This window comes from Notothenia rossii, assembly GCF_949606895.1.
Source record: "Notothenia rossii genome assembly, chromosome: 3".
NCBI lineage: Eukaryota > Metazoa > Chordata > Actinopteri > Perciformes > Nototheniidae > Notothenia > Notothenia rossii.
The window spans coordinates 10,640,417-10,659,418 of record NC_136901.1 but is presented as its reverse complement, the minus strand read 5'-3'; the positions used below and the strand labels follow the sequence as shown (position 1 = coordinate 10,659,418).

General features: G+C 39.3%; 1 protein-coding gene across 1 annotated transcript in view; it reads left to right on the top strand.

Annotated features, from left to right (window-relative positions):
* The first annotated feature begins 6,358 nt into the window (after positions 1–6,358).
* The window catches only part of cckbra (cholecystokinin B receptor a), a 29,676-nt gene continuing 17,032 nt past the window's right edge, over positions 6,359–19,002 (top strand). Inside the window, 3 exon segments of the mRNA XM_079668745.1 lie at positions 6,359–6,737; positions 18,656–18,870; positions 18,872–18,905. Coding sequence (XP_079524871.1) covers positions 6,587–6,737; positions 18,656–18,870; positions 18,872–18,905 — 400 coding nt within the window. The 5' untranslated portion in view covers positions 6,359–6,586.

Genomic DNA, 19,002 nt, shown 5'->3' with positions numbered 1-19,002 from the left:
TTGGGTTCTCTTCTTTCTAGACTTTTACCAAACATTGCATCATCTGACAGCTTTTATACTACGTTTTATGACCACTTCCGCGGTTCGATTTTATTTTACAGGGCGTAGTTAATTGAGTGCTTGGGGTGAAGAAAAGCTGTCAACATCTGGACAGATTGGAAAGCAGAGGGTAACTGGCACACTTTTGGGGCATGCATTTCTCATGGTCCATCTTATGGGTCGGGGGTTTAAGTAAAGTTTCTGTTGCTGATGCATTGATATATGAGTGTCAAATCAAACCTTGAATGTGGTTCAGACTCCTGTCTACTTTACTCTGTGTCCCATATTAGTATTTCAAAGCTGTAAACAGTAAGGAAATCATATGGGGAAATAACAATCATAATAAGACAAGTGATTACAGTAGTCAATATAATGCCTGCATGATGTTGTATACTATTAAATAATCATATAGAAATTAAAATAAATTATTTCTTTGCAGGGGAACCTCTGACACCCTTTAAGGAAGAATTTCTTGCAAATAACATTACAAAATTGCAAAACAAAGAATGCACGTAAGATTTAAGATTACATAGGACTATACTATCCCAACAGGATCAAAAGTGTTTTTCATTGCCTGGACTCAGATATACTACACATAGTAAACAAGTCTCTTCAATCAGGTGTATTTGGTATTTCCACAGGCCCTGAAAACTGCAATAATTAAACCGCTCCTAAAAAAGCATAACCTAGACGCAACCATACTGAATAACTACAGGCCAATATCAAACCTTCCCTTTTTAAGCAAATTGATTGAAAAAGCTGTTTTTCAACAGTTGAGTAATTTCATGTTTTTGATGTGTTTCAGTCGGGCTTTCGACCTAACCACAGCACTGAGACTTCACTTGTTAAGGTCTTAAATGACTTCCATTTGAACACAGACAGTGGCAGAATATCAGTGTTAGTATTATTAGTTCTCAGCGCTGCCTTTGATACTGTTGACCACAACATATTGCTAGACCGTCTTGAAAACTGGGTGGGAGTTTCAGCAACAGCTCTAAACTGGTTTAGTTCCTACTTAAAGGACAGAACAAACTTTTGGGGCGTTCACACCAAGTTATTTTCCCACAATAGTTCATGAGAACTCAGTTCATGAGAACTCTTGTAGTTCTGATGAACTAAAGAAGACCGCGTTCACAGCGCAATGAGTCCCTGGGGGTGGATTAGGCAAATGAAGCCGCTGACGTCACTTCTTTTTCTTCTGCTTTGGGTTTACTGGCTGGCCGCAAACAACTTCACGGCGTATACTGCCACCCGAATTCCCCGGCCGGAAGTCCCTGGAGTTGGGGACTGGCTTCAGTAGAAGCTGCTGGGAACTGAAAAGGGGGTAAAAATGGTTTTGATGAATTAATTTAGAACAGGAGGCTTTTTGGTGTGAACGCAAATACATCTGAGTTCTGATTAACTATTGTGGGAAAAGTACTCCGGTGTGAACGCGCCTATTATCTCAATAGTCAATTACAAATCAACCCTGATAAATATGTCATGCGGGGTTCCTCAAGGCTCCATCTTAGGACCTTTGCTTTTTAATGTTTATATGCTACCTCTGGCTGAAATTATTAAAAAGAGCGATTTAAACTATCACATCTATACAGACAACACCCAGATTTATTTTTAAAATTACGCCGGGAGACTACTCTCCGATTAGAACACTGAACAAGTGCATTGAGCACATCACTGACTGGATGACTCAGAACTTTCTCCAATTGAACAAAAAAAAACTGAGATCATTGTTTTCGGAGCAAAGAAGGACGATTAAAAGTTATCACAGAGCTTCAGTCGGCAGACTACAAAGTAACTCACAAAGCAAGACATATGGGTGTAGTGATGGACTCAGACCTGAATTTTAACATTCACATTACAACAGTTATGAGATCTGCTTACTATCACCTGAAGAATATATCAAGGATTAAAACACTAATGTTGCAACAGGATTTAGAAAAACGTGTCAATGCTTTTATTTTCAGTAGACTCGACTACTGCATTAATGTATTCACAGGGCTCACTAAAAAATCTATCAGAAAGCTGCAGCTGATTCAGAACGCTGCTGCTCGAGTTCTCACTGACACTAGAAAAGTGGATCCCATCACTCCGGTTCTGAGATCATTACACTGGCTTCCAGTCGACCAAAGAATTGATTTTAAAATACTACTGCTAGTTTTTAAATCACTAAATGGCTTAGGACCGAGGTATATAGACGACCTACTCCATCATTATGAAGCATCCAGGAGTCTCAGGTCTTCTGGGTCGGGTCTGCTCTCTGTTCCGAGAATAACAACTAAACATGGAAAAGCAGCTTCTAGTTATTATGCCCCAACAATTTGGAACAAACTGCCCAAATCGTGTACGTCCACTGAAACACTTCCGATTTTCAAATCCAGACTAAAAACGCATCTATTTGCCGCTGCTTTTAATTGAGCTGCTCATACTCACACTACAGTATGCCTTTTAGTCATATACTCTGTACCTGCTGTGTTTATTTATTTATTTAATTTCATTGTCTTTGCTTTTTATGCCTGTTTTTAAATGCCATTTAATTATGTATTTATACTGTATTTGTTCTTAAATATCTTTTGTTTTTATTTTGTAAAGCACTTTGAATCGCCACGTACTGAAAAGTGCTATAAAATTGCCTTGCCTTGCCTATAGTGGTTGCGCCTTAGGCAGTTAAACAATAGTTTCTTGCTAATTTCATACATTCATTAGGATTCTATTCATAGCGATTTTTATCGAATGACAGATTAAGACCACCCATACAAAAAATATTGACCTGCTTTTCAAAGGCCACACGAGACCAATACTAATTTGATAAGTACCATTGATACAAGGTTATTATACCCATTAGTGTCAAATGTATGACAAATTGTATGTTTACTGAAAATTGGTAATTTACAAGTTACAATTACAGAGTATTAATACTTGTTCCATAATTATGTAGTTACGTAGAATCAGTTAGTCAGTCATTTGACATCATAAGGCAATGTGCATTCACTATGGACATGTCCACACATTTTAAAGTTCATGTATGTTATTAGTGTGAAAAAGTGGTTAAAACAATATAATAATCATGCACCATTCCACTGCCGATGCAGCAAGCAATTATTTGAACAATCAAGTTTAAATTATCCTGTTTCTAGCTTGAGCAAAAATAGCAGACTGAGCTTTCCTGTGTCACTTTCAATTCTTAAAATGCTCAGGCTGATATTCCTGTTTTTGCAAATTGCTAGCATTAGTGCTTCATATGGGCTGCCTTTTGCAGGGATTTCAGTTCCTTATCTCATCGGACTTGCTAGTCATGACCTGTGTGCAGACACAGTGAAAGAAATCAACGTGAAGTGGCTGCCAAACTTGCCAAACAACATTGGAGGCTTCAGAGGAAGCAGAAGGGAGCGACTTCTGGCATCGCTTTAATAAGCTGTTATCTTCAAAAACGTGGAAGAAACAGCAGCACATGTTAACCAAGCTGGAGAGACACACACACACACACACACACACACACACACACACACACACACACACACACACACACACACACACACACACACACACACACACACACACACACACACACACACACACACACACACACACACACACACACACACACACACACACACACACACACACACACACACAACAAAAGCAGTAACAACAGCAGTAGCAACATTTGTTAAAGCCTCAGCAGGACTGACAGCAGCCATCAAACAAATCACAAACACAAAAAGTGAAGCCCTTCTTCTCCGCTGTGCAACCTCACTCCCCCGCAGCCTCCAAAAAATGTTCAAAGCATCTGTATCATTTCTCAAGCGGTAACACATGAACTAAATCTCAAGGCACTTTCAGATCGTTTCCACATAAACAAAGCCATCACGCTGCTCATCATGAGTCCCATAACCTCCCCCTTTGCTACTGCGGGTCAGCCAAATAGTAAAAAAAAAAAAAAAAAAAGGTAACAGTTGTTCCACAGGCCACATACAATCTCCAAGACATTCTCAAGTTTAAAACTAATAATTTGAAACAGAAGCAGACCCTCAACAAAAACACAGGTTGTACAATATCTGATTCTGTGCTAAAATTGTCACAAGACACTTTAGGAAAAGACATCTGGTACTCACCTCTACTCTTGCAGAATTGCTGCTCTTTTTCCCACTGATGATCCCCTCTGACATCCAGCATCCATCCCGGAGAAGTAGAGATTGCTCCGTTATCGAGCCGCTGAAATGGAACATGAAATTGAGACCATTTCTTGAAAGAGGATTTCTGACAAAACCAGTGACACTGGTGCTGTAATTGAGCAAGGGCAGCCTCCTCAGACTCACGTTCCTATACAAGGGTCAAATACATTTTGGGGAAACGTATTTTCTCTTGGATTACATTTTGACGACCACCTAAAACAAATACGATACTAATCAAAGACCGCAGTGGTAGGGGGAGGTCTGGGTGGAGCGGCGGGTCAAAAAAACATGGGACTTTCACCAAGGAGACTTCAATAGCAGGAAGGGCTTGTCTAAGCTTGTATTGCACTCTAGGTGACATTCTTTCGTCGGTAGCACCTTTTGTCCACATCGTGTCCCCTTACATTTTAAGTAATTATATATTTCCCTTCTGTTTTCAGCTGTTCACTTCTATCGCTTGCATCTTCACACACTTAACAACTCACAAAGGGTTTTATGGGGGTTTTGTTTGTATAATTATCATATTATCTCAATAAGTACAATATTGTGTCTTTAGCAATCTAAGTTTTGTCCAAAAAAAACTGAAAAAACGTAGGGGGTTGTTCCTAATAAATAATTTCCTATAGCTCTTGAGAGTGTTAAGTGGTTTGGAATATGCAATTACATCCCCCAAAGCTCCCCCACACCAAATGTATTTCCACACACTCACTCACACTTGATTTATACCCCAGCAGCACAATCTATTAATCCATGAAAAGAGGAAACCTTTGTAGGCGTTTTTGGGGCCCTGAGGGGTTGGACACTGACGGGTATCCTAAATATAAAACAGCGAGGGTGCAGTGGAGCGAGGTATCTATCTAAAACTTTAAAGTACTTGAATTTTACTTGAGTTTTTCTTTTTTAAGGGCATTTTCTGAAGAACAACTTTTTAACATTACAAATAAAATACTAGAATACTTAGAATGTCTCAAATCTAAAAAGGATTTTGAATACGCGACTGGTTGAGTATTTCTTCAATGTGGTTTCTGATTGCATGTCTTTCTGTCTGAAACTAGCTGCTAACTGCTGTTTGGTGCTGTTCAGATAGTGTGAAGTGTGTTTTGCAGCTCTTTCACGAAAAGCAACTGCCAAACGGCTTAATCAAGTGAACCCACAGTAAATTGGTTTTTGAATTGGATCCTGGACTGCTCACAAACCTTTCTGTACCTTGCTACAGTTGTGCAACAGTACTTGAAGCCTGTCGACAAAACGCTCACTTTGAGGCGATGTATTTAACCCTCTGCCCCTTCCCTCCAGAAAGTGGATGGCTGACATGATTTCAGTCATACAGACAGAAAATAAACTCTTGAGAATGAACTCAAAACGATAAAAGATGTGAATTTGTCCCTACTAACCTCTCTTCTCCCACTGCTAAAGCAACTGCAACATAATCAGTTTATATTTGATCTCCACTGTCACTTCGTGAACCTGAAGTCCCCCCACCTTGCATATAAGAAGCTTATTCATGCAGAGGTGGAAGCAAGTAGCATTACAAAGAAAAATACTCAATCCTGCATTCAAAATGTCATATTTAACTATTGTATTGCAATTATTAGGCATTATTAGTTCATCACTTGAATGTTGCAATTGATAAAGGTGGGGTTCCTTTATACTAGGTTGCTTAGCCTACAAATAATATATAATAATATATCAGATGATTTGTATTTGGTTTTGATAACATTAAACTGCTAAATGGGTAATGCAAATGTAATTGAGTAAAAACAACAACATATGGAACAATAATTAAATAATAATACTTTTTAAAAACGACCCAATTAAACGTGTGCAAAATGCAATTAATCCTCAAAGTGTCTACATCTCCATAATTTCATCAAATCTGTCTCTGATGTTACACGAGAGAAGAGTAAATGTACTTAGTTACATTCTGTATCACGTCTCTGCTGTGATTGAACTGTACCAGGGACAGAGAGAGGGAGAGGAGGGTGTGGGAGAGAGAGGGAGAGAGAGGGAGAGGAGGGTGTGGGAGAGAGAGAGAGAGAGAGAGAGAGAGAGAGAGAGAGAGAGAGAGAGAGAGAGGGGGGGTTGCCCTAGCAGCGCAGCTTCATTCCTCCACAGCTTCAGTCCGGTGCAGTGCGCGCGTCGCGGCGCTTCATCTACGCACGTTAATGAACATCTGCACGGACCTGTTATTCTCCGTTTATTCCATGTTGTTACATTGTTCTAATCACTCAACTCCAGTTTTGGGCTTTTTCCAAGTTTTCACAACGCCCCCTCTCCGGCTGTTATGAACTAAAAAGATACGGCGACTCCAAGTTGATTCCAGCGCGGCTCCAGTTTGAGGCAGCGGGTATTTATCGTCCCTGTCACCGGAGAGGATGGCTCTACAGGCGGGGAATGTGAGCGTGCTGCCCGGGGAGGTGTCTGAGAGCTGCGCGGAGCAGGGGAACCTCACCATGGAAGTTACTGACTATAATAACAGCTGCAAGAATGTCTCAGTCCTCCCCAGAGCGAGCAGAGGAGTCAAAGGTATTTTTTTGATATACCATGAATAATGCGAGCTGAGGTGTTGAACAGAAGGGGTTGAAAAAGGTGTTATGTTAAAACTGTCATCCTTTCTAAATAACCTGTCTGCAGTGAAATGTTTAAAACAAGTCCTACAAAATAAATCACCCATCTTCTGGTAAAAAAGCATGCATTAATTCCACCTTAAATATGTTGTTTGCTTCTAATTACAAGCTGCCACCTTTGAGTGATTACCTGCTTAAAAATGTAATCAGTACACCATCATGTAATTTGATCTCAGATGTTGAATTTGTAAGGCAACTAAAAAGCTGCTCTACCTTCTAACCATGACAGATTCTCATTTTTATTTTACCCCCTGCATGATTTATGTGTTGTGATGTTAAATTATTTTGCAAACAGTCGTTTAAAGTTCCTCCGCCTCATTACGAGAAATCAATCTCCAGGCATCCTAATATGCCACAATAATGTGGATTTTGCATGCAATAAAGTGTCTAAATGCTGAGTTCCCATTAAAGGGATTAAACCCAGCACAACACCAGAGGAGATAAGGCCTTCCCAGCTTTGTCTCCGGGACACCACTGGGAAATGATTAGGTAATGAGGTCTATACTGTACGTGGGCGTGAGTTTTCTTTTTTAATGTTTTCTCCCTGCCGCTGCTGCAGTATCGAGAACAATTTCAAATCTTCCCCCCACTAAATTATTCACAGCCGTTCCTCCTTCTGTGCTGCATTACTTTTATTTACCTTACACAGGAGACGGCAGCAGCAGTGTATTCTCTAGAGCCATCAACCAATGAGGAGTGTGTGAGGTGTTTGACCAAGAGAAATGACCCCGTGACAGAGAGAAGCCTCATTGCCTCTGCAACCTTAATCCTCAGTGGACATTTTCCTCTACTGTCTCCGTTCATGCAGCTGGATTCCTCTCCCAGATGTGACGGGCAGGATATTAAACCACTTGTGGAATCAATGAATAGAAAAATGTCAAGTAAATATATTAATATATGTTTCTATGTTAGATGAGAGTATGAAACACTAAAGAAATTCGGTTTTAAAATCAAAATACGGGAAATTTCGTATTGATAATTGTTCATGCACTTTGCTACTGATACATGCCTTTAATATTTGTTTTGATCAAAATAGGTCTACGTTTGTAAATGAAAATAAGCATTTATACATATTTGTAACAATGAGTTTAAATGAAATATGATGCAGAGACGTTTCACATTAGAAGTTCTTTTCTATAAAAAGGTTGAAAAATAAGTTGGAAATTGCCCATCAGTTTTGCATAGCCCGAGGTGATATCTTAAATGTGCTTGTTTTGTTCTGCAGACAGTGTCAGAATTTACATTTTATAGCAAGAGAAAGGAAGGAAATGTTCCTATTTGAGAAGCCGGAAACAGCTGTTTTTTAGACATTTAGGCTTTAAAAAAAAACTGGAACTTAATTAGTGCATTCTGTTCTCGTCCTTTGCTTGGAGATTAAATACACAATCAGAGGATCAGTTCATAAGTCTCTCTCCAGCTGTGAACCCTACGACTAAAGACGACGAACACTTCCACAGTAATACTTACTTTCGACCTTTATATATCATCTACTCAAGCAACCCTTGTCCCTGACGACATAAGAGGAGGGAGAGTTGAGACTATGACGCACGTTAAAGTGGATAGATACACAGGGATTTGGGGAATGATTATAACTGATTAGTGTACAAAACATTCAATTGATCTACTCTCCTCAAAGCCAGCATTGGCAGAAACGGTCAATTAACGTGGCTGAATGTAACTCGACGAAAACTAAATAAAGCTCAGAATCTTTTCCACTGTCATATTTTGACTGTTTACTAACCCTAGCCATTTTGTGACTTTGACGGTAAACATAAATCATTGTAAATCAGAAAAAAAGCCAGAAAAAGCTTTTAACGTTTCCTCATTATCAAAGCAACACAGTGGAAGTTGTTTGTACACCCATGGGTGCATAGAGAACTTGGTAATAGCTTATTCTGCAAACATTCACAACTTAAAAAAATGATACTGATGTACAAATAATAGAGGTATCCACCTCAAGTTTAAACGCCATATGTATTTACATGTTCATGCTCGAGACGCAGGCTTTCTGCTGTGTTTGCTGCTACATTTGAAGGATCAGCTGACGTGAAATGTAACAACATCAGACATGCATGACATTACAGTAATCTTCCGGGACTCTGGAGAGGAGTTGAGTTGCACCTTGCCTCGGCCCCGGACCCCCTTCATTCCCCCCTGATTCAAAGTGGCACTTTGCTGAGCTCGCCCTGTCTTTTTGAGTATGTGTGAGCTATCATGAAGCGGATATCGTAAGCATTAAGTGAGCACCGGTTCATTTTTCGGAGAGAAAACAACCTGTCGCCCCCGGCGATGCAGAGAGAGTTTCTAATATCCAACCAATTTCAGCAAGGGGGTGAAATTATCATCGTGTTCCCTCTGGCTTTCAACACGGTGATGCAGACTGACATAACATGATCGCGGTAATCAGATCAAATAATTGGGAGCAACCTGGTGAGGCGGAACAAATAGGAGTGTGCAAAATATTTCCCTCCGAGCAGTAAGGTTTTTGCTTTTTGACGTTCAAAGTGTTGGGTCTCCATTTCAGCAATGGGTGGCTTGATTTCTATTGGAACTGTTTGAATTCAACATTGTTGCGTCTATTTGCCAACTTTGTTGCTTTACGTAGCTGTCAATCAATCAATCAATCAATAGGGGTACTATTGTACGAAAAAAAGCCATAATTTATTTAGAACTAAAAGCTTGTCCTTGGCCAAAACCAACACACTGTTTCAAAACCATTGTTTTTTTAGACTATAACTGATCGAAGCACATGTTTAGGAATTCAGGACCACTGCTTGCAACTAGGAACTGTGTGGAATATTCTTGAGACGTCTGCTCACCTTAGTATAGATTAACGAAGACAAATCAATATGCCATTTGACTTTTTATCTGCAGTTATCTCTTGACTTCTTTCAACGAAAACTGCCCATATTTCCCAGATGATAAGTGTGTAGTGTCGCCTGTAGAGTAGACAGCCCAAGTAAAGATCCCCTCAAGCGTGCAGAAGTTATATTGAGCCGTAATTCCCTGTGTCTGTCTGCACAGCAGGTTTATTAACTCCACACAGAGGAGGATTGGGCTGCAGTGTTATCAGACAGAGTCAAAGCATATGATGGAGGACTCGGTTAATCCCTAAGTCATGTGACTCGCCAAGTGACAAACAATACACCCCTCGTTTTCAGGCCTCTGCACCCCGTTCATTATAAGCTACATTAATCATACTGAACTGTTTATTTTCTGATTTATTACACCTTCTTGAAGTCTGACTTAACGTCTCTATAGACTGGGGCAAAGTCCAATTAGTAATTTAACTGCATTGGGTCCCATTTACAAACACCAACACTTGGCTTTGTTAAAATAGTGATTTATGGGAGTTAAGTGGCAAACACCTCGACTGAATGTCCAATTCAATAAGGAAATCTCTTAAGGTGCAGCTACAAGATGCTTTTAATGCAAATGCGGAAACCCCTTTATAATCAATGCTCACACATGATGGTCAGAATAGTTGATTTCACTTCCTGTAAATGAGCCTTTGGTAATTACAGCAATAAGAAGACATATTCCTCTGTTGTTTACATTACGAAGGCTGGAAGAGGTGATTTTGTGGATGATTTGGCCTTGATTGACAGGTGTCTCCTCTTCCTGGTCTCGGATAAAACTCCCTAACAGTGGGTCATACCAACTAACCGAGAACTCCCTAATCATGTTTTGGGTTTCCTTGGAAACACTCATGTGGAAACTTCCTGCCAAATTCTTTAGCTATACTCCATGCTTTTTTATTTATGAATTTTTCGTAGTTTGTGTATTCTAAGCCTAGCAAATTGCTTATTTTGTACTGGATAGGGTTGAAGTCGCTATTGAAAAGCCTTATTTGCAACATGTATTCATGTAAATAGTGTTTGCTGATCAAACAATATTCTCTTTTCTAAATGTTATATCTCAACTAAATGTCAAGTCCTTGGAACCAAATGTTCTTTCTGTGTAGTATTAGCAGCCCTATCCTATCTAGTTATTTGTATAAAAAAAAAACATGTTTTCCAGAGAAATATAAACTTAATTTCCTTTTTTACAGGAAAGTGTTTACAGGAATAGTCAAAACGCTGTATTACCCGTTAAGAAATTGCAAATGTGTTGTACTTTCATTGGCTCAAAGCCGTGACATTCTTATTTCTTTGTAGTGAACCAATTATCTGCATAAACATACCGTAGTAACATGTATACACACGCTCGGAATCCAAAAACACTGTTTGCAGCCAGCCTGCCTTTTGAACATTTGCAGGTAACGTTTACAGAGACAGCAAAGTGGATGGGGATTTACTGAATTGGTCACCCTCAAGAGAAGCTGCAGTGCAGTCACTCTGCTAAATGCCTTTCTTTAAATAGCTCACTCTTTATTTTAAGTAGTCTCTTAGAAAAGTTATTTCCATTCAATGAAAACGGCATTGGCAAAAAACATTACGAATAGACCACTGTTTGTGTCCAAGAAGCTAAATTTATCTTACGTAACATCAATAATGTAATAAATGTAATATTTTGAGCCTAACCATGAAGACGAACTGAACCTCACTAAGTCATTTTGTTGCCTTATTAATTAGTTTATTCTCAATTTAGAAAGTCAATTCGTTTTTTAAAAACGGCAACCATGTTTACGTCCAAATGTTTTTATAGGAGACAGGGTTAAAACCTACAATCTCTCTTTCTATATATAACCCCCTACTTGTCAGGACCTCAACACAAACTGATGGACCCAAATGCACCACCCAGAGACAAAGTCTTAAATGTGAAAAAAGTATCTTTAATTCCAAAGATCAGGAAATCCCTCTTAACTGAGTAGGTACTGGAAATAACAAAAAGCGCTCACAAGGAGGAAAAACTATGCATAACAAAAAGAGAACTGAAGAAAGAAACTTAAGCATTCAAAATTGACAAAACCTGACATGAGTGAAAGCGATCTTTTCTTAGCTGAGGCTTGTTACGACCATTCGGGGAAACAAACAAGACGAACTGACACAGGACAGGGGAGTGGGAACAGGTGGAAACAATCAGGGGCGGGGCAGACGCTGATGATGGCGGGAAAAACACACAGGGGGAGGAAGAAACGGGGCCTGAAATGAAAGACAAGAGGTAAGTACAAGATAAAACAGGAAATGACAGACAAAATACATAAACATAACTAACACGTTTGGCCCAGACATAACACTACTGCCCATCACATTTGCTTTTTTGCCATGCTTTCAAGTTCAAGTATTCACTTTAGAATCTAACAATATGTTAATGAGGCAGAGTTTGAAAGACTTAATGGCATCAAAAGCAAACGTGTGCGTCTAACAAGACCTCCTGGGTGATTGAAAATGTGCTGAGCTCGTTTGCACATTGCAAACAAGCTTCTCCCAACTTCCCAAAACATTTTAGGGTAATGAAGGATCAATATTATGGTCTTGTGGGAATGCGGGCTGGGACTAATTGAGTGTACTTGTGCTGACTGTAACAGTAACTGCAGGCAGACGCTCACATTTAATTGCTGTCAAAGGAATCATTTACCCCTTTTTTAAGACAAAGAAATTCAAAGTGCAGTTAAGAGCTGTAAGGAGTATGTCAAATATGCAATTAGTCATATACAGCTCTGTAAAATATTAAAAGCGTTTACATTGTGTAGGCATGTGTTAGAGTCAAATTCATATCTTTGTCTTATATTGTTAAACTTCCAAATTCCAAATAATTTGTTTTGTCAACTGTACTGTAATCGTACAATGTGTTGGAGCGCTAGCCAATAGAAGCGTGAGTGTTATATAGTGATGTCACTATGCTACGGAGGTGATCAAATGAGTCCAATATATGGGGTGTTTCAGACGGGGGGGGGGGGATGTGTGTGAGAGGAACTACCTCTGGAGCCTTTGCAGACCACATGCACACACACCTATAACACACTACAGGACCTCCTAAAAACATAATAGGGCCTCTTTAAACACATACCTATAAAATGTTTATCTAGATAAACTAATAATCAACCAGTTGTCTCTTAATTTGTTCCAGCGCTAAATAAGAAACTGTATTTTTGTTATTAATCCCACAGATTCAGTTTGATCCCTTTAGTCTATCAACCTTACACAAAGTAAAGCTTGGCATTCAGTGACCGTGCCTGTACTCTTTGATTTAAAGGTCAAAAGCACAATCCCTATCTTTTGATGGGATCTGTTAGCATGCGAGACACGGCGTCAACTCTGGAAACTTTCTACTGCGATTTAAGAAGAGGCACGACTGATTAGCCGTGACAAGCAGCGAGAGAATGATAGGGATTACAGCCAGCGCTGTGTGATGTAAGATGCTGATTTATTGGCAGTGTCGACACATTTCTGGCATCGAAAGCAACCTCCCCCTCCGAGGAAACATTCATACCGAGCATGTTAGTATTCCAATTTGGAGTGTTTACTAGTTAGGGATGAAATGACTCCAAAACACCACCATTAATGGCTATAAGGAAACACATGTGTAATAACAAGCCAGTATTCGTACTTGGAAAGCCTTCTAGAAAAATTTTTATTATTCGATTTCAAAACATAGTCGAATGGAGCCAATTTTATTTGTGTGTGCTAGCTAGCGGATAAACACCATAGAAGGGAAATGACATCTTACAGCACAACAATCTGATGGTTGATTTGTTTTTATTTTGTCTTCCTGCAAAAAAGATAACATCGAATCAAATGTGAAAATGCAATCTACTGTAGCTACTGTATTGTTGGATCATCTTATATTCTATTCCTCTGCTGTCACTGAGGGATTACACCGTCCGGGATGTGGGAACATTTTGACATTGATATATTTGTTTGTCTCTTGACTTGAGGACTTTTTATCTCTAAAAAATATGTTTTTCTCCGACGTTCCGAAAGAGACTCTTTGTAATTATAATGGAAATGTATTTTAACGATGTTTTGCTCTCAACAGAATAGTGATCTATGAAATGTAATCATATGTGACTGATTTCTGTAATATTAAAGCTGCCAAACTGAATATTAGGATGATGTGTTTGAACATATCAGCGTTATAGCTTTACAATTCAACGCATTTCTTTCCAAAAACCCTTCAAAAGACACATTAGAGACACACCATTAACTCATCATCAGTGGGCCATCATTAAACTGGCTGCTAGAAAATGTACAATTTCTGAACAAATTGGGGACAAACTCCTAAAAGAATAGCCCAAGAGTGCAACTAGTGGTCAAAAGTTCTGTAAAGCATGTTTGAACAAAAAATGACGACAACAGAATGTGGAAATACTGGATATTTGTGTTCAAAATGGTGCTGAAACAAACAGTCCATCAATTGATCAACAGTCAATTAATACCATTTGTCATTCACCAGGACAAAAAGTGCTCGCACATTCAGGACAATGTCATATAAGTTTGACATAACATAATCAAGAAAAGGGAATTAGTTGCAGACTCCCAAAAGTCCAGGTCTCATTTCCTGACTCGTGTCTAGTGCTCTACAGGTTCATTTCCAAAGGGCTTTCTGCTCCCTTGTAATAAAGAATAACATTAGATCTGCACGGCATTAACAGTCATTTCTACAATTTCATCATCTCAGAGGGGCTGGGTATAAAATATTGCTTTAAGGCAGTTTTGATTAAAAGGGGAAAGGTAGTTCAGAATTGTGACATCTCAGTCCTCGCCCAAGATTATTACTGATCGTTAATGATCTCAGACAAAGTGGTGATTTTTTTTCTTCTTTTGCAAGCAGAATAACGGGAAAAGTACTAGCCTGACTTTCATGCTCCAAAGGTTAAAGGGTGTAGCACAGGGGTGTCAAACTCAATTTCATCACGGGCCACATTCGCATTATGGTTGCACTTAAAGGGCCGGTTTTAACTTTAAGATTATATAAAAATACTAGGGCCGGGACTCGATTAAAAAAAATAATCTAATTAATTAGAGGCTTTGTAATTAATTAATCGAAATTAATCGCATTTTTAATCACATATAAATATTTGACGTGAGAACAGTGAGAAGCAATTTTTTTCACATGGATTTTAGTATACCATTGAATAATGACTGAATACATAAGCTTAAGCAACAAAACATTGTTTATTTTTTTCAAGGTGGTCCTTAACCAAGACCAACAGAAAAGTGCAATTTTTGCCATAAAGTGTAGCAATAGCATATTTAGGAATATAGTACATTTCAGAGATTCAGGTAGCCATTAGGTAGGTAGACCTTCTGTAAACTATAACACTTTGTTTTTTAAGTAAAACACAATACTTTGAAGTACATTCAGAACATTGGAAACCCTGACTATTAGAAAACATCTCTCTGTTGCTTCAGAGGCCATAACAGACTTTGTTGATTTACCAACAGTTGGTTTAAAAAATCTAATCAATTTCAGTCCAACTCTCTCAATAACCTTGGCCAAAACAATAAACAGTTCAACATAAAGTGCCAGTTGCACCAACAACGTAATAAATAGTTCAACATAAAGTGTACCATTTAAAATGAAATAAAAAAGTGCCAGTGATTGACCTCAATCCCTCCTATTCTTCCAATATCCTGATGAAAAATAAAATCTCTCTGTTGCATAGGCCACTGTTTGATCAACGCGAATTGGGTGTGGGTCCTTGTACTCGGAGTCGGGCTAACGTCCACGCTAGCTTCCACGCTAGCTGCTATATGTTTTGCATTGAGGTGATACTTGAGGCTTGATGTGCTGCGGTGATATGCAAATTCCTTTTTGCATAATTTGCAAACAACCGTGCTCTTATTGACGCTTCCATCCGTTCGTTTTTTTAAAACAAAATGTCCCATTCACGGGGCCAACCAAAGCGGTCTCATTAGCTTCTTCGTCCATGTTTGACTATTGTTCACTGGGGTTTGTTGTTGTCTGAAGTCATGAACGTTAGTTGGTTCTCCAGTATAATCGGTACCCCTGAAACTCATCCAGTGAGAAACGTTCCGCGGTGCAAAAATAAGTGCGATTAAAATGCGTTAATTTTTGTTTAATTAATTAATCTTAATTAACGCGTTAAAGTCCCGGCCCTAAAAAATACATATATAAATAAATATTTAATATATATAAAATAATGTATTATATTACATTATTGCCTCTGCATTGGATTACTATCGGATAGGGTAATAACTAATTAATGTGAAAGCAGAAGATAGGGCAAATAATTGGGAGTCTCTTCAGTGAGAATGTCACAAAATTATTAAAAAAGAAAAGCCCAATTCTGGAAAAAAAAGTCAAAAAGAGTGATATTTAAAAAAAAAAGAGTAACATTTTGAGAAAAGGTAAAAAAAAAGGTCAAATTCTAAGAAAAAAGTCATATTTTGAAGAAAAAAAGTCAAATTCTGAGAAAAAAAGGCACATTTGAGATGCATTGTTCTCCATGTATGGGCAATGTGCTTCTGTAAATCGGCATGTAACCGTATAATAAACATATTATATTCTTTGCAAGCTCTTGTGGGGCCACAGAAAATGAAGTCGCGGGCCGGATTTGGCCCCCGGGCCTTGAGTTTGACACCCCTAGCATAACCTTTGCATGGGAATGCCACGGGACAGGAATGTTTTGTTGGAGTGGGATTGAACAGGAGTCTCCTCCACATCCCTTAATAAATGCCTTTATAAATGCCTCGTCGTGTCTTTAAAGTTGTGCTAATCCTCTCCTAAAGATAACACTAAGTGAAGTGATGAAACTTAATTACAGTTTGCATGGCAGCAGCTGAAAGGTTACACAGCGAAAGTAGAGCAAACATTGTTTAAATAAACAGCCACAACTCTCACATAAACGGCGTTGATCTCTCCGCCCTGGGTCACGGCGAAAATGTTCCACGTCAACAACTCCTGCTGCATAAAGAGGCCATCTTTCTGTAGGCATGTATTTATAGAGGATTTGAATGAAGCTGTCACGCTTGGGTGAGTCAAAGGATCCAAAGTGAATTGTCCTGCAGTCCTTAAGCCCAGGGGGGCCAACATAGCGCTAGTGCTCAATTAATAGATAATTCCATTTCCACTGGCTTATGATCCAACATAAAAGAAGCTGCGGTGCCAGTGGGGGCTACCTGCTCTGTGTTTGTGTTGGAAGTCTACCAAGCGAGTGCTGATTATGCATATTCCCCATAATGCTTTTGTGTAAATCAAAACTCTTGTCACCTGTGTTTAAAATGTATCTTTCAGAGAGTGAAACAAGGGGGGCATGTTGCTTAGACTAACTGGACCGTGATGCCAATCTTCTGATGGAAGTGGTCCCAGAGCCACCAGAGGATTCTCTCATCAAAAGAATAATTCATACTTGCAGTTGAGGGGGACTGGGTGTCTCTGACAGCAGAGGTGATTAACATGCATCCTGCTCTTGTCCTGGGTTTGAAATCCCTCGCCTGCTTTTATCTTTGCCGTTTCCTCTGCAGATTGTAGATAAACAAAACTTGCAATAACGTCTTATTCCTGAACCGTTAGATATGTATTGGAGACTGACAGTTTCCCTCAAAAGGTGTTTAAAAACATCCGCTATTTTATTCATCAGGACCAATGCTCAGGAATCATGTCTGTAAATAGGCCAGTGTGTTTATGAGGTGCAGGGAGAGTGTGTATTTTCATAGCGTTTTTAAGGTTATTAAATAAATACAAAGTCTAGATGGAATAACCACATGGTAACTTTTAGTTTGCCTATTCTGATGACACATACAGCACCGTTTGCCTTCAAGGTGACATTTGGCTCTGTGTCTGCAGGCTGTGCTGAGGACCTTTAGCCTTCTTCCAAGTCCCTGTCTTACATCATGGACCTGACCCTGTCCTGTTAGATACTCTCATTCACACACAGACTCGCAGTGACAAGCCGCTGTGAGTGAAGGGAGCATCCCAAAAACCCTCCGGTTGGCATTATGCTCTCACTGATGCTCAACTGTGTGGCAAGAACAAGGAAGCCATGTGAAAAACCTATATTTGTTTTTTATCATAAGAGGCTATGATGCTTTTGGGGGGGGGGGGTTTCCTTTCCTGTAGTAGTGTGTTAAAAAGGTCTAAACGCACTTTTTGAACATGAAAGCATGAACGTGATAGGACAAGCACGAAATACGAATATGAACCTGAAATGTGTATGATATTTAAATTCGTAGTTTTGCTTACATGGAATTGTCCAACAGAGAAATGTTCATGTTGGGTTGTTGCTATATGACACTAGGAAAAGGAAAGATGTTTAAATATTTGTAATTATCATATTTGTTTTCCATGTTGAGCTCGTTTCCCAGGACACCACCTGATCATGATGTTGTTTGTCTTCATATATTGCTGCTAATTATAATTTGGCACACAGCCGGAGCAGGAAAGTATTGTCACCAGCACAATTTTGTCTGGTATGACACTAGCGCCCGGAGTGTAATTTCCCAGGTGAAAAACCTGAGCATGTTCTCTTCGTATATTGATGTCATTTTTTTTCATATTAACTTCTTATTGTATCATTCGAGGTGTCGCTATCTTGTGGGTTTCTTGAATGATTACAAGAAAGATCACTGACACCTGCATACAGATGAAGAAAACGTTTTGGATTTGATTATGTTCAGTCTCTTGTGAATTTGTTGGAAGTCTTTTGTCAGCGAGTATCTCTCTTTTCTGCCTCCTATTTGTTCTTCCTCTTCTTTTATTTATTTCTGTTCCCAGTTACATTAAACATTTAGAGGTCACTCTTGAAACCCAGAAAAACTGGCACAGAGATGTTTTGATGAAATAAATAAATATTTTCTGGCAGAATTCAATCTGTGTTTCTCATTGATCTGAAGCAGTGTACCTCACTTCGACAAATGTGCTTCCTTTGTTTCTGAGATTCTGATCAATCTTCCAATCTTCCTTTTTCAGAAATGGACTCTTTCCGCATCCTGCTCTACTCGCTCATCTTCCTGGTCAGCGTCTTCGGGAACCTGCTGATCATCGTGGTCCTGGTGCTGAACAAGCGCATGCGGACCGTCACCAACTCCTTCCTGCTGTCGCTGGCGCTCAGCGACCTCATGATGGCCGTCTTCTGCATGCCCTTCACCCTCATCCCCAACATCCTGGAGGATTTCATCTTCGGAAGCGGTCATGTGCAAGACCGTCACCTACTTTATGGGTGAGGATAGAAAATTCACTTCCCTGCCAGTAGTTTGTTGCTAGGGGGATTCAAGCTGGCTGTTATTTGTCACAGTCAATTCTTAAATGAAATGCTA